At 36.1% G+C, this 13,875-nt stretch overlaps 1 protein-coding gene across 1 annotated transcript; it reads left to right on the plus strand.

The window, feature by feature from the left end:
* Window positions 1-2,772: 2,772 nt before the first annotated feature.
* LOC121408672 (carboxypeptidase B-like) lies at window positions 2,773-12,440 on the plus strand. The gene is made up of 10 exons (XM_041600215.1): window positions 2,773-2,897; window positions 3,464-3,545; window positions 5,074-5,295; window positions 5,926-6,027; window positions 6,946-7,050; window positions 7,664-7,774; window positions 8,344-8,434; window positions 8,798-9,006; window positions 10,375-10,459; window positions 11,919-12,440. The coding sequence occupies exons 1-10, from the start codon at window positions 2,839-2,841 to the stop codon at window positions 12,107-12,109; spliced, it is 1,257 nt and encodes a 418-aa protein (XP_041456149.1). The 5' UTR covers window positions 2,773-2,838; the 3' UTR covers window positions 12,110-12,440.
* The last annotated feature ends 1,435 nt before the right edge of the window (window positions 12,441-13,875 follow it).

The raw sequence follows: 13,875 nt of genomic DNA on the forward strand, positions 1-13,875 counted from the left end.
GGAGGGTATTTGACAATATATTTCATATTTCTTAAAGGGACGGTCCGGGCTGAAAATATTTATATCTTAATGAATAGAGTAGAATTCACTCAGCAAAATGGCGGAAATATCATCAAAATCGGACAACGAATAACAAAGTTATTGAATTTTAAAATTTAGCAATATTTTGTGAAAACAGTCGTCATGAATATTCATTAGGTGGCCTGATGTCACGTCTCCACTTTCCGTTTTCTTATATTATTACATTAAATCATTTTTTTCTCCATTTTTTTCATACTTGTGTGAATGATATATCTCCCTTATATTGAAATAGGTTTCAGCAATAAAATCTAATGCACTAAATCAGTTGTCAATCCAATTCTTCTAGTTCTTGGAGGAAAAAATTTGACTAAACCTCATTTCATATAATAGAATACAAAAAAATAAGTGGATATGTGACATCATCAGCCAACTTAATGAATATTCATGACGACTGTTTTCACAAAATATTGCTTAAGTTCAAATTCAATAACTTTGTTATTTGTTATCCGATTTTGATGAAATTTTCGGCATTTTGCGCAGTGAATTCTACTCTATTTATTAAGCCATATATACTTTCAGCCCGGACCATCCCTTTAAAAGCGTTCTGTGTTGCGGTTTGGAAATTCCCCATTAAGCTATGAAAGGCAAATCATACTTAGTACGTTAAAGGATGATTATTTTGAATGCTGCACATAGTTCATTTAATGTGGTATCACTTACCATTTCAGCCTACGTGGCAAACATAAGAGTCACTTTGTAAATTTCCCTTGGTCCTGTGCAAACTTTCAGATTTACACACGGCACTAAAAGTGGGTCTGCACATTTGTACCTCAATGGTCCGCCTACCAAGATTCGCGCGCACACGCCATCAACCTCAGATTCGCCCAACGCGTGTCTCTGCTCAAAGTGCACGTTCGTAAATGCACGTATCCTCTTATCATGTCTGTCCATTTGTTGAATTAATAAGATAAAGATTATATGACGTGCAAGATTACAAAAGAAGGTAATCTCGATGCAGTGACATCTGCATCATTCCCATCCGAAACGTCGGCTCTTTTCAATATTGCCGAGTTTTCGCAATTCCAACGGGACGGATTCTTCAACATAGCAAATGTATTAAAATGCCCGTCAAACCACAATGAACAGCTTAGAGGTCTTTATCGAAAATTGGTGAAGGGGGACAGCAGATTGTCTTAAGATTCGGAGCTGACGAAAATTTGCAAATAAGTACTTTGTCCAAAGTCCATGACGACATGCTGTTTTGATTCACCGATTGTCGACAGATGCTTCTTTGTCATGAAGGAATTTCGAAAATAGATTCTCTGTGTTGTAGAAAGCGTCTGCATAGTGATTGTGCAAACTCGCTAATCACAAGGTCACACAGACTTATTCGTCTCTAGACGATTGAAGCTATAACCTTTATCTTGAATGGCATATCAATGATCCGATTGGGTTCGATTTCGTTGATGTGACTGTGACATAAACCTCTCTGGAGAAAGATCTTACTAGGTTAACACTTATAAACCAAGAAACGAAGAGTTTTCACTTTTATAGTACGCCCGAATGCAATGCCTAAAATTGATCATTCAACAGTAATCATTCTCATAGCATGTTGAAGAAAAAAATTAAACAAATTACTCTTTTAGAGGCTTTCATGTTTGATCTTTAAATAAATAACAATTAATGATAATTCTGGATATTCTCACTGGTTGCCTTGACACTGAGGTTCTGATTCAAATTTTCTATAACTCAAGGAAACAAAGCTGCACAGTTTGCTCAGGTTAATTTTCACAAAATGACTAATTACTTTATTTTATAATATCTCAAGTACTTAATACCATCCATGGGGTTTTGAGTGAGACAAAGAATTAAATGAATTTCGATGGATAAACGAAGTGTGCGAGAAATGAATGAAAAAGAAGATAACAGAATAGGCACTGAAAATGTAATATGCTGCATGTTTTTTTGACAACATATGCTTGTTACATCAACAACCCGCTTATGATGCCACGCATCTCAGAAGCTTTTGGATAGCTGTCTGAAGATTTATGAGAGATGGGTAAAAAAAATTGCATATTCAAATGTCGCCCATTTTGTTTTTGTTTACCTAGATTTTGTTTTTATTTATTTATGTTTTTATTTATCTATTTTAGGGGGTATTAATCAACTTCTTAAGGGTGGGATGGGAAGAATATCCCAATTTTCATATACAGCTTTCGGACATGTGGTAACAATTTATAAGAAAAACTACATCAGGGAAGTGACGAGCAGCAAAATCTTATGTAACAGCCAATGCAGATCTGATTGCACCCTGTACTTGTATTGGCAGATCCCCTTCCTCCGAAGTGCAGAGAAAAAAACCCAGTTGGTTGGAATCAGAATCATTTCTGAATCAGTCACGAAAAAATGATGATCAAAATTCCCATTTCTTTGTATAAGATTGTAAAGTTAGAACACTTTTAGATGATACCGGTATCTATGCCAACCTTTGCGATTGAAATTAACTGTTATGTCCTTGTAAAAGAGTCCATGGGTTGAATGTAAACCATCATTTCTGTGTTCTGAATTGTTTTTGTAATGAATTTTCATAACATTTCAAACTGATAAATATCTTTAAAGTTTGCTTACGGATTAGCATGCGGTTACTGGTACCATTGGTATTAATACTGCTTATTTTAAGCAAGCATGATGGTTTAATCCTCTTTTTATTTGATAAAACGTTAACTAAACTATGTAGTATAAATATGTTTAACAAACTCATACAAAAGCTCCAAAGCATCATTCTTGTGAGAACTATAGGACGATAGGATCTCCAAGATGAAGACTTTAATTCTTCTAGCGCTGGTTGCTGTGGCTTCTGCAGTACGTTATGACGGGTGAGTGTTGGTAAACATTATACAGGTAGAAATGTATAAACAAATACACTCTTAAAAACGTTGGGCAACATACTGCCTACACAACAATTGGTTAAAACTTAATCCCATTCTGGGTATAGTTATAAACCAATGTGTGTTTTGAGTGAAAACTGCGCAGTATTGGTTGAAAACTATCCAGGGCTGGATATTTTTTTAACCAATTGTTGTGTGGACAGTATGTTGCCCAACATTTTAAGAGTATACAAGTATATCATACACTGTAAACGCGCTTTTTAAAATGTTAAGCACGTTGTTAAAGCCCATCACTCTAACAGCTATTGTTAAAAACTGTTAAACAACTGTTTAAACAACTGTATAACTTTTTAAATTGTTTAAAAAGTTTTTACAATTACAAAAAAGTTTAAACAACTTTTTGTTAGAGTGACAGGCTTACACAATGTGTGCTATTTTTTTTTTACTGCGTATGGGCGTTTTTGCCGATAGACCTTTGTCAAAAAACTTAAAGTATGCTCAGTTTCCCCCAATTTTTTTTTAAATCTTGTCATATTTATCTAAATTTTCTTCAGATACCAGGCACTTCGAGTTGAGCCAGTGAATGAACTTCAGCTGGACTTTCTCAATACATTAAAGAATGAACTGGAGGGAAAGGTAGGCAAGCACTCCCACCAATCAACATGTCACTTTGGTATAATGGAAATAAGTGACAGAAAACTGTTGTTCAAAAATAACAAGTGCTTTACAATGGTTGGTTCATTTATCATATACAGGCAAACCAGGTGTGCTAAATGTGGGAAGGGTGACACTATGAATTGCTAAAACACACTCCAAGAAAAAATATGTTAAACTTTGATTCTCTGATATCATTATGTATGGTGCCGACCTATGCAGAAGCACCATAAGGAAACAAGAGCACCTTTAAACTGTCAACTTCGATTTTTTTTTTAGATCAGTGTTTCATTTGAACACCCTTACTGGTGTATATTTTGACTGCTTTACTGAAAGGCACGAATTTTAACCTATTTTTCTTAGGGTCCATAGGGGTGCAAAATCTATTGAAAAAAACGAACACGTGATCAACGGGCGGGTTCTTTCTGCAAATTTTCCTCCGTTTTAATGTTGCTAAAGTGAAAACCATGCCTAATAAATCTATTAATCATAGTTGATTAATTTAAAACTTAATGCACCTGCAAATTCCCTCAAATCTGTTGCAGGTTTTACATTTTCATGCTGAATAACTTAAAAGCTTCACACAAAGTCATATAGGTGAGCTTATCTTAATCGTAGGCGCTGTCTACATCACACTTCCCGCTCATGATGACGGTCTGTGTTCACATTTTATGTTTAATTGTTGATTTCTGTACAAAGAAAGAAATTAGTTTTGCATTTATTTTCCTGGATGAAAGCTGTAACTGTATATGTGTTTATTTCTGTATTACTATGTTATCATGTATCATGATCTCCAAAATAATTTCAAATAAACAAACCAATACACAATGGATATAACTATTTCATTGCTTTATACACACTCATTCAAACACACACAAGCACCTCAGCACAATTTACACAATGTTATCTGAAGTCTGGTGCAACTTGATTATACACTCTTTTTGGGCAACATACTGTCCATACAACAATTGATTAAAACTTTAACCAATCCTGGGTCGTTTTAAACCAATAATATGTGCTTTGAGTTAAAATACTCAGTATTGGTTGAAAACTACCAAGCGTTGGATAATTTTGTTTAACCAATTGTTGTGTGGACAGTATGTTGCCGAACATATACCCTAACTTTTGGTAGGCAATGTAATGTAAATCTCCACATCTAGACGAACAAATTTTCATCACATTTTTCACTCAAAGCAACATTCTTGGAGTGGTAAATACAATAGTTGTGTAAAATATAAACAATTTTTGTTTGCACTTATTACTAACCATAATCTTTTCCCAGAATTAGACCGAGTTCGGAATACTGGCACTAACGCTTACTTGAAATTGCTACATAGATGACATCAACGGAAGCATTCTTCTGTCATTTCCTTTTATCCATTCATTCATTAATTCATTAACCTTGATGTCCATTTATAGCCGAAGTAATACATATATTTATAATATTGCAATTTTAATTAAAAAAGGAACGTGTAGAGGTAATGCATCGATTTCCTCTGTATTCCCCTAGATATCATTTTGGTCTCAACCCCGAACCACCAAGCGACCAACCGACATCCTTGTTCAACCTCGCTTCCAGGATGATATCAAGGAACTGTTGGATGCTAAACAGATCAAATATTCTGTCATGATCGACGATGTCCAGTCCGTCATCGACTCCCAGGTCCGCACCGAAGACGATGTCAAGATTGCCGCCGATTTCGACTACAGTGTGTACCACACATACGATGAGGTAACGTCTTAAGTCTACTTCAAGAAAATCAGGATGATTTATACATCGACGAGCGTATAGGCCTTTACCTAAAACAAACTTTGAAAGGAAGACATAATAAGCATGATTACTTTGTTCGATAATATTAATATTAGATCTTATTTACGATCACATGTTAATCCAATATTAGTGACATTTTCTTCATTTGAAAATGTTACATTAACATGTAAACTATTAGATGCTAAGCATGTTAATATTCATTTATTTTCCATCTGCAGAGCAGAATGTATAAGTCAATATCTTTCTAGAACACATTTTGATAACAATCATGCTATTTCAGCATTTGGTAACTTTTCCAGATTCTTATTGTAAATCGTTTGATGGTGGATATCTATGAATTGTGCCATGTCACTGGGAAAATATAATGCGCGGTCATCAACATGTCAGATCTTAAGTATTTGACTACTGATTTACTTTCATGTAAGAACCCTAACACATAGAATGTCAGGTCCACGTGGCAAATTCGTCATCACTATAATTATGTATAGGCCTCTGTATCATATTCCACATTCATGAGAAACATTTTATTACATTTATAGATTACTCGATTTCAATTTTATGTGTTTTTTTCTTTACAATTTTCATTACTAGATCCAAGCTTGGGTATTTGAGATTACTGCTGCTCACAGCGCCATTGCTCAACAATTCCAGATCGCTACTTCGACTGAAGGTCGCGCCATCAATGCCGTAAAGGTTGGAAATTACAATGTATATCTTTCTAGTAAAAAGATAGTGATCAAGATGATGTAAAGAATGATAACTAATACAATAAAAAGGAGTTATCATTTTCTTTTGCCTAACCAATATATATGAGTCAATAATCATCTGTATCCTCTTCTGTCCACCTTTCCAGTTCTAGGCCCATCTCCTCTCCTCGTTCTTTTCCTACTCTTTCAGTTTCACTCCTTCAAACCCTCTACACACCTATTTATTGTATTTCCCGTTCTGTCGTTTTGTAATATGCCGACTCTCCTTTTTTGTATTTTACCTTTTTTTTAAATATATACACGTAAATTAGTTACGTGCTATATATTTCTGGTTACACTTCGTAATTCCGAAACACGTAAATTGCCTATACCTCAATGTTCATTAATCCGAAAACGTAAAAGGGTTCGTTAATCCGAACATTTGTGGCGTTATTCCGAAGGTTCGATAATCCGAAAACGAAATAAGGTTCGATGTTCCGAAAGTTCGTTAGTCCGAAAACGAAATAAGATTCGCTGTTCCGAAGGTTCGTTAATCCGAAAACGAAATAAGGTTCGTTAATCATTTCGTTTTCGGACTAACGAACCTCATTTCTTTTTCGGATTAAAGAACCTTCGGAATTACGAATCTCACTTTGTTTTTGGACTAACGAACCTTCGGAATTACGAACCTCACTTCATTTTCGGACTAACGAACCTTCGGAATTACGAACCTTCGGAAATACGAACCTTCGGAATAAAGAACCTTCGGAATAACGAATGTATGCGTATATTTCTTGATGTTGTAGATGCGTTTTTCTCATTCCATTGAGTGGCTTATACCGTATCAAAATAACATTTAATTAAGCAGTGAAATACAATCATAATTGTTTTACCTTTCTAATATACAACATTTTCACTTTTATAGATCAGTACTGGAGGTATTGGTACCAAGAAGGCAGTCTACTGGCAGGGAGGTATCCATGCTCGTGAGTGGGTGTCACCTGCAACCGTCATGTTCATCACTAAATCTGTAAGCACTCTATGTACCTTCCCACATGGTGTAATTGTGCACCTTTAGTGGTGCACAATGTAGCTGTCTGAACACTCTGATGCAAAATTTCTAAATTAATGCAATTTAATCGCAATTGGGTTCGGAGTATCCCACCTGCTAAATGTAAATTTGAGCCTTTTAATCTCTAAATATATGAAAATGAAAACGCTAAAACAATTATAGCTTTTTCTCAAATACGACAAAATATAGTTGATGAGCTCGTATGACAGTGATATGTAAATTACTGGATGTTGTGTCTTACTTTGATACTTGTACAACATGTAGTTTATGCGCATCGGAATACCAAAATGTCATAAATTTAGTTAAAGTGACCAATCATGTTTAGTGTTAGATTGTGTACTTTTTTCAAACAACTGTTCAGTACCCAGTCATACTTATGAATACCTACTGATCGTATCTTGTTCTTGAAAATAATATCAAATAAAATTAAGGTGCAAAGAATTTTTTAAAATCCTTTCAGTTCGAAAAACCCATCATCGGGGGGGGGGGGATAATGGAGAATGATATGCTTCCATTTTGTTATAGTACGCTCTTTGTAACGCGATATTCTATGAAATATTCACCAACACAGCTTCTCGAAAACTATGGTGTGGACAGCGATGTCACTGAGATCCTTGATGCTTTCGACTTTTACATCGTACCATCACTCAACGTCGACGGCTACTCTTATACCTGGACTCGTGTAAGAATAAATTATGAAAATAACAAGAATATGAGATATATTAGATGAAAGTGTGGTAGCTTCTTAATGTAGCCGCCCTAACCCATTTTCTTCACTGAAAAAAGGCCATCATAATCATGTATACATCTTTATCGTTTTCTTCTCCGTTGCAGGTATGATATCGAAGAACAGATAATGGAAGGCTTATGTCTTCACAAGTTCGTAGCATTCTGTTGTTCATTTTCGTAAAATAAATTTACCCTCATCAAGATTCCTTTATGAAGTAGACTAGATGTCAATGTGAAATACGGCAAAAAGTTACAGATCCTCGAATACAATATTTTAAAAGTAGATCTGTGAATAAAACGGCATCTCGTCCACTCTACCTGTGGATCGTCTCGACCCAAGAGGTCAATCACACGCACTGATCAGTGATCACACGTTTACCCCACTCCCGCCCCTACTGCCGCCTGTTCTATTGGAGGTGATGATAAGTAATTGTCTAGTTCTATGAGTAAATGAACAATATAAATATAATGTAGATTTATGGAATTTAACAGTGTTTAAAACATGTTTTCATGACGCTCTAGGACCGTATGTGGAGAAAGACACGATCAGTTAACAGTGGTAGTGCATGCCGAGGAGTAGACCCTAACAGGAACTACGAGTATGAATGGGGAGGTACGTATGTTTTATGAAAAGGTGCCTATTTTTGTAAATATATAGAAAACAATAGCCTTCAATGATCCAAATAATTTACAATGAATATACTCATAATAACTATAGTAAAAGTAGTGTATAATTATATAATTATTAAGTGTTTTGTGTGTACTTGCTTTGACATACACCTTTGTTCTGACGACAGATGGGAGGAAACTAGAGAGAGTGATAGAGAGACAAGGATAGATAAAGAGGGAGATATAGAGAAAGGACCCCTGAAACCTTAATAAAAAAGATTGTACCGTGATCCGTTGTAAACCAAGCGCAATTCGCTTCCCAGTATCACATAACTTGGTCCTGCTTATAATACCGTCTTGATTTCAGGCGAGGGTGCCAGCACCAGTGCCTGCTCAGACACCTACCGTGGCCCAAGCGCCTTCTCTGAGCCAGAGGTTGCTGGAACAACTTCTTTCCTTCTCAACGCCAACCAGGAGTTCGTTTGCTTCATCGACTTCCACAGTTACTCTCAGCTCTGGCTCGCTCCGTGGTCGTTCACCGCCAGGGCCATCCTGCCTATGGACAAGGATGATCATGTAAGAAAAAAAGAGGCTTAGGCCTGTGCTCTGAATTCCATTTCAACTTTGCTCATAGACTAACTTAGTTCTGATTTCAAAACCGATGTAAGTTACCAGTTGTGGTACCACTGACTACTGTAAAGTGATACTCCTGGATTAATTTGAACGGATAGAGTCAAATCACACTAATAAAACCCTAAAGTACTCATCTAACTCGGACAAGGCATAACAAAGTAATGGCTTTTTAAATTGGACATTATTTCGGTGAAAAAAAGTAAAAAAAATTTTTTGACAGAATCTTACAGTTGAGTGAGCACTGTCAATTTTTGTAAAGCTCGCAGAAATCGGTTTGTAGAAATACTCTTTTTCACTCTGTGTCAAGGAAAAAGGCGAAAACAAACTGACCGTGCCCTGCATTCCTGTGGCATTTTTAAATAAAACAGATACACATTTTGTTACCATCCAATTAACAATTTAACCCTATAGGTAAGCACAATCTTTACTTTTTTGTGCCAGCTGGATCTGACGATATGACTGGATGTAAATAAAAGTTAATTTCAAGACATCTCCAGCATTCTTTCACAAAATATTTATTATTTAAAGTAGGATTACATTTCAAACATCATTTAATACTTGTTTGTCAACACTTATCCCAAGCTTGACAATGATAAACAAAACGAAAATCAAGCCTACGCCATTTCATGTGAATTAAAGCAGATATTATCTCGATGGCCTCGGCGTGTAGGGAGGGGGAGGTGGCGCAATGGCGCTCTATGAATTGTTTTGGGCGAGGAAACAAGTTAAAAGGTGAAAGATATCTTCAAATCAATTTTCCTAGCTAAAGTCCATGTTTTCTTCATGATAAATATCTACCTTTATTTAAATCATTTATCACGAACTTTTCAAAAGTATCCGGTGCTCACGCAAGCGGGAAGAATTTTTTTTTTCATTTGCTTAAAGAGACCTGTACCAATGTTTAAATGTGGAAAAAGATTCATGATATTACAAATATATAATTTTACAGGATAATTTTTTATACGCACTGTATATATCTATATATCTATGTATTAGCTCAAATATAATAAACAAAAAGGGTTATTGGCTGAGAATGGTTAGGAGTTTTGCAACAGGATTAGACAATCACAATTCTCATAAGCTTTTATGAAATTCCTGAAATCAAACAATATCAGCTGTGTCAGAAACTAGACTAGTTTATCATTAACAATGGATAAAGATATAATCCGGTCGAATAGTTTGCATTAAGAAGTTTGTATACTAATAAGGAAATTGAAACGGTGATCCTGATTGAATTGATGACAATTATCCCAATTCAAAAGTATTCACATTATCATCATCATTAAATCAGTTTTATCATCTTATTTACAGGACGAGGCTGCTGCCAAAGCTGTAAACGCTCTTGCAAGTGTACATGGTACCGATTACATATATGGCCCTTCCGCAAGAACCCTTTGTAAGTATCAAAATTGACAGGGCCCTTTGAACGATTTTTTTAATAGGGGATCTTTAAGAAAAAAAAATTGACAAGCACAATAAAAGGGTTTCCACTCCGAAGTCAAAATGAAGTTGATTTCGCAGCACCCACAGACAAATAAATCTTAAGCACCACCGCTTCCCGGGATGCCATGGGCATGATAATAGGCTGTCACATCAGGGCCCCGTTTTACAAAGAGCTACTATTGATCTAATCAATCATAACTCCATTAGTGTCATAATTTTTTTTCTACAGGGAATTTGCAAACTTTCCTTTGTTGATAAAGGGCTGCACATCAAATTGACAAGAAAACGATACCTTTATGAAAAACATCATACCTAGAATTTTTTTTTAGCAAACATGCATTTTAAATGTGGGCATTAATGGCTTTCCATAGTTAAGATTGATCAGATCAATCGCAACTCCTTGTAAGACGGGGCCCTGAACATTGAATCAGCATGATACCGACTTTCGTAGGTTGTGGAAAGGCATTGTCTTTTTATCCCACTTCTTGATCAAAAATTGCCTATTGGTAACAACGCAAACTGTTCTTCTTAAGAAATCAATACTTGATATTTTGAGTTATGAAAGTATACGAGTGAAATGCTTGGTATAAAGATATTTGCTTGGAGGAGAAAGCGATCGGCCAGTAAGTTGGCATACGCTGGCTGAACCATCCAGGTGAGTTTTTCATGCAGATGATTTTCGAAAGTTGCGAATAACTTGCAAATAATCGCACGATTGGTGCTGGCATTTTCTTGTGTTAAAGATGGCTGTATATATGTGTTGAAGCTGACTTAGCATCTAAGACCAGATCATGTTCCAGCCGTGTGTTAAGTCGTTTATATCTTCGTGAATTTTATATCATTGTCACCATTCTGATCATTATAATATTTGGTTGCAGTGTCGCAATTTGATCCCATTCATAATTTTCATCTATTCCGAAAAACGCAACATGATTTTATTTAAAGGGAAATTACCTTTTAACTAGCATTATGATATAATAGTTGTAGTAGTAGTAGTAGTAGAAGTAGTAGTAGTAGTAGTAGTAGTAGTAGCAGTAGTATAATTAGTAGTCGTAGTAATAGTATAAGAGAAGTCGAAGTGGTAATAATTGATGATAGTGTGGTGGTAAACTAGTAATGGTGATGGTTGTAGGTAGTATAGTTGCAGCAATTATATAGGATTATATCAATATAATATGCTAATGTTTAAATGTGATTATGGAACAGTGTATGCATGTTTAGCCTACAAATTTGCATATCACACACACAACACACTCACAACCAAATAAAGGTTGGCTAACAAGTGAGAGGTCAAAACAATTACAGTTTCATTGTGAAATGAATGAAACTGATCCAAGTGATAGTCAAATGACAGGAGGCCAAAAGTATGACGCTGAACCCCTCCCCTCTTTCCTTATTTGAAACGTGCACAGACGCCGCATCTGGATGCAGCGAAGATTGGGGCTACGTCACTCTTGGAGCAAAGTACTCTTACGTTGTGGAGCTGAGAGATACTGGAAGGTACGGTTTCCTTCTTCCAGCCAACCAGATCATACCAACTGGCGAAGAGACGTATGAAGCTGTAAAGGCTCTATGCAAACACATGGTGGAGGAATACAAGTAGATCATTCAATTGCCGATTGCCTAAACGAACTCGAAACCATGATTTGCAGACTTCCAAGAGATCATGTTTAGGGAAGACTAATCTAAAAGAATGAGAAATATGCATCATCTAAACGTTCTTTGCAAAGCTTTGGGAGATCTATCTCTTGACGATTCTACTCCTGTTGTTTTGTCTACATATACCGCAGTCATAAAACCATTTCATTTGCAAATATATGCATTCGCTGAATATGGATTTGGGACAAGCAACATGTCGACTACGAAACAAAGTATTGTTTTAATATGTTAAATGCACGTTAGATACATAATACAATAATAAGTATAACTGGAAATTACAGTGTCTGTGTCCTTTGTTATCATGTTGCTTATATTACATATATGTACGGGCGTAGCTGCTGTTGGTGCTTCCAACGCTCAGCGTATTCAAATAATTCATCCTGGCCATGCCGGTAGCTACCCATCATCTCGACTCGTTCGGGCAAAATTCTAGACGAAGCTAAAGATGTCCTGAGCTCCGTAACACAAAGGTTTGCGATGATTCGCAAATATGAAAGAACCGCACTGATTGGTCCCTGGTCAGTATTTTAAACCAAATGCGCGTGGAACATTGATATTGATTGGTCAGTTCATTTAGCGATTGATCGCTAATCTTTGTGTTACGGAACCCAGGGCTCCGTAACACAAAGGTTAGCCATTAATCGTTAAATGAAATGGCCTATCAAGATCATCGTTGCATGCGTATTTTGCTCCCTAGACTGATAGGAACCAATCAGAATTATTCTTTCAAATTAGCGATTAATCGCTAATCTTTGTGTTACGGAGCCCTGGAGGGGATTCGATCCCTCGACCCTCTGATTGAAAAAGGACAAACAGAACAACCAGAATATGACGCACCCAAACTTTATTGTAACCTCTGTTCAGGGTTAATTTTGGAGTTAAAAGACATTGCACTGCATTTGACATTCGACAAGGCCATGTACGAGGAAAAACAACTAATATTTAACTCCTGCAATCCTAAAATACAAAATCAAAGATAACATGCATGAAACTTTCAACTCCCTGTACACATTCATAAAATAAAAGGGTTAACCAAATGGTGAAATTGTTATCTACTCATCCATGAGAAAAGAAGAACCTGCAGTTGATTTCTATTTGGCTAAGACAAATATGAAAGAGAATAATATCAACTTTATCGATAGCGAGCTGATACTGAGTCAAAATAAGGGGTAAGACCTATATTGAATAGCTGGGTCTTACAAAATAATGGATTATGACATGGAGATATTGATTTCGTCTTGTCTGCAAACGGCAAAATCATTTAGATGGGGGGGGGGGGGGCTAGTGTAAGTAGCCTAAGCCTAATAAGTTTCTTTTAGGTAATAATATCGATGGGTACTTCATGACAACTCCATACGAACAGTTGATTCATTAGATACTAAGTATCGTTTAGTGTTATGTCGTGTCGAATACAACTGACAACTGATTATAGTTATCCTTATTATTTCAATATCCTAATATATCTTTTAAAATGTAGTGATATATTACATCTTGCCTATCTTACCAGATGCCTAGTTGCACATATAGGGCGTCTATCGAACGTCTCCACTCTGACCTTGACGCGTCGGCTGCCACACCTCTGGCTTCCGCCCATGACCTCCATCAACACAGGGTCCTTTCTTTTTCTACAGAAAATGTAGTTATATAATTAAGAACAAGCATAAGACATAAAGAAAGGTTGTGTAAATCTATATTCTGTATATACCCGCG

The sequence above is a fragment of the Lytechinus variegatus genome, chromosome 2, assembly GCF_018143015.1.
Source record: "Lytechinus variegatus isolate NC3 chromosome 2, Lvar_3.0, whole genome shotgun sequence".
Lineage (NCBI taxonomy): Eukaryota > Metazoa > Echinodermata > Echinoidea > Temnopleuroida > Toxopneustidae > Lytechinus > Lytechinus variegatus.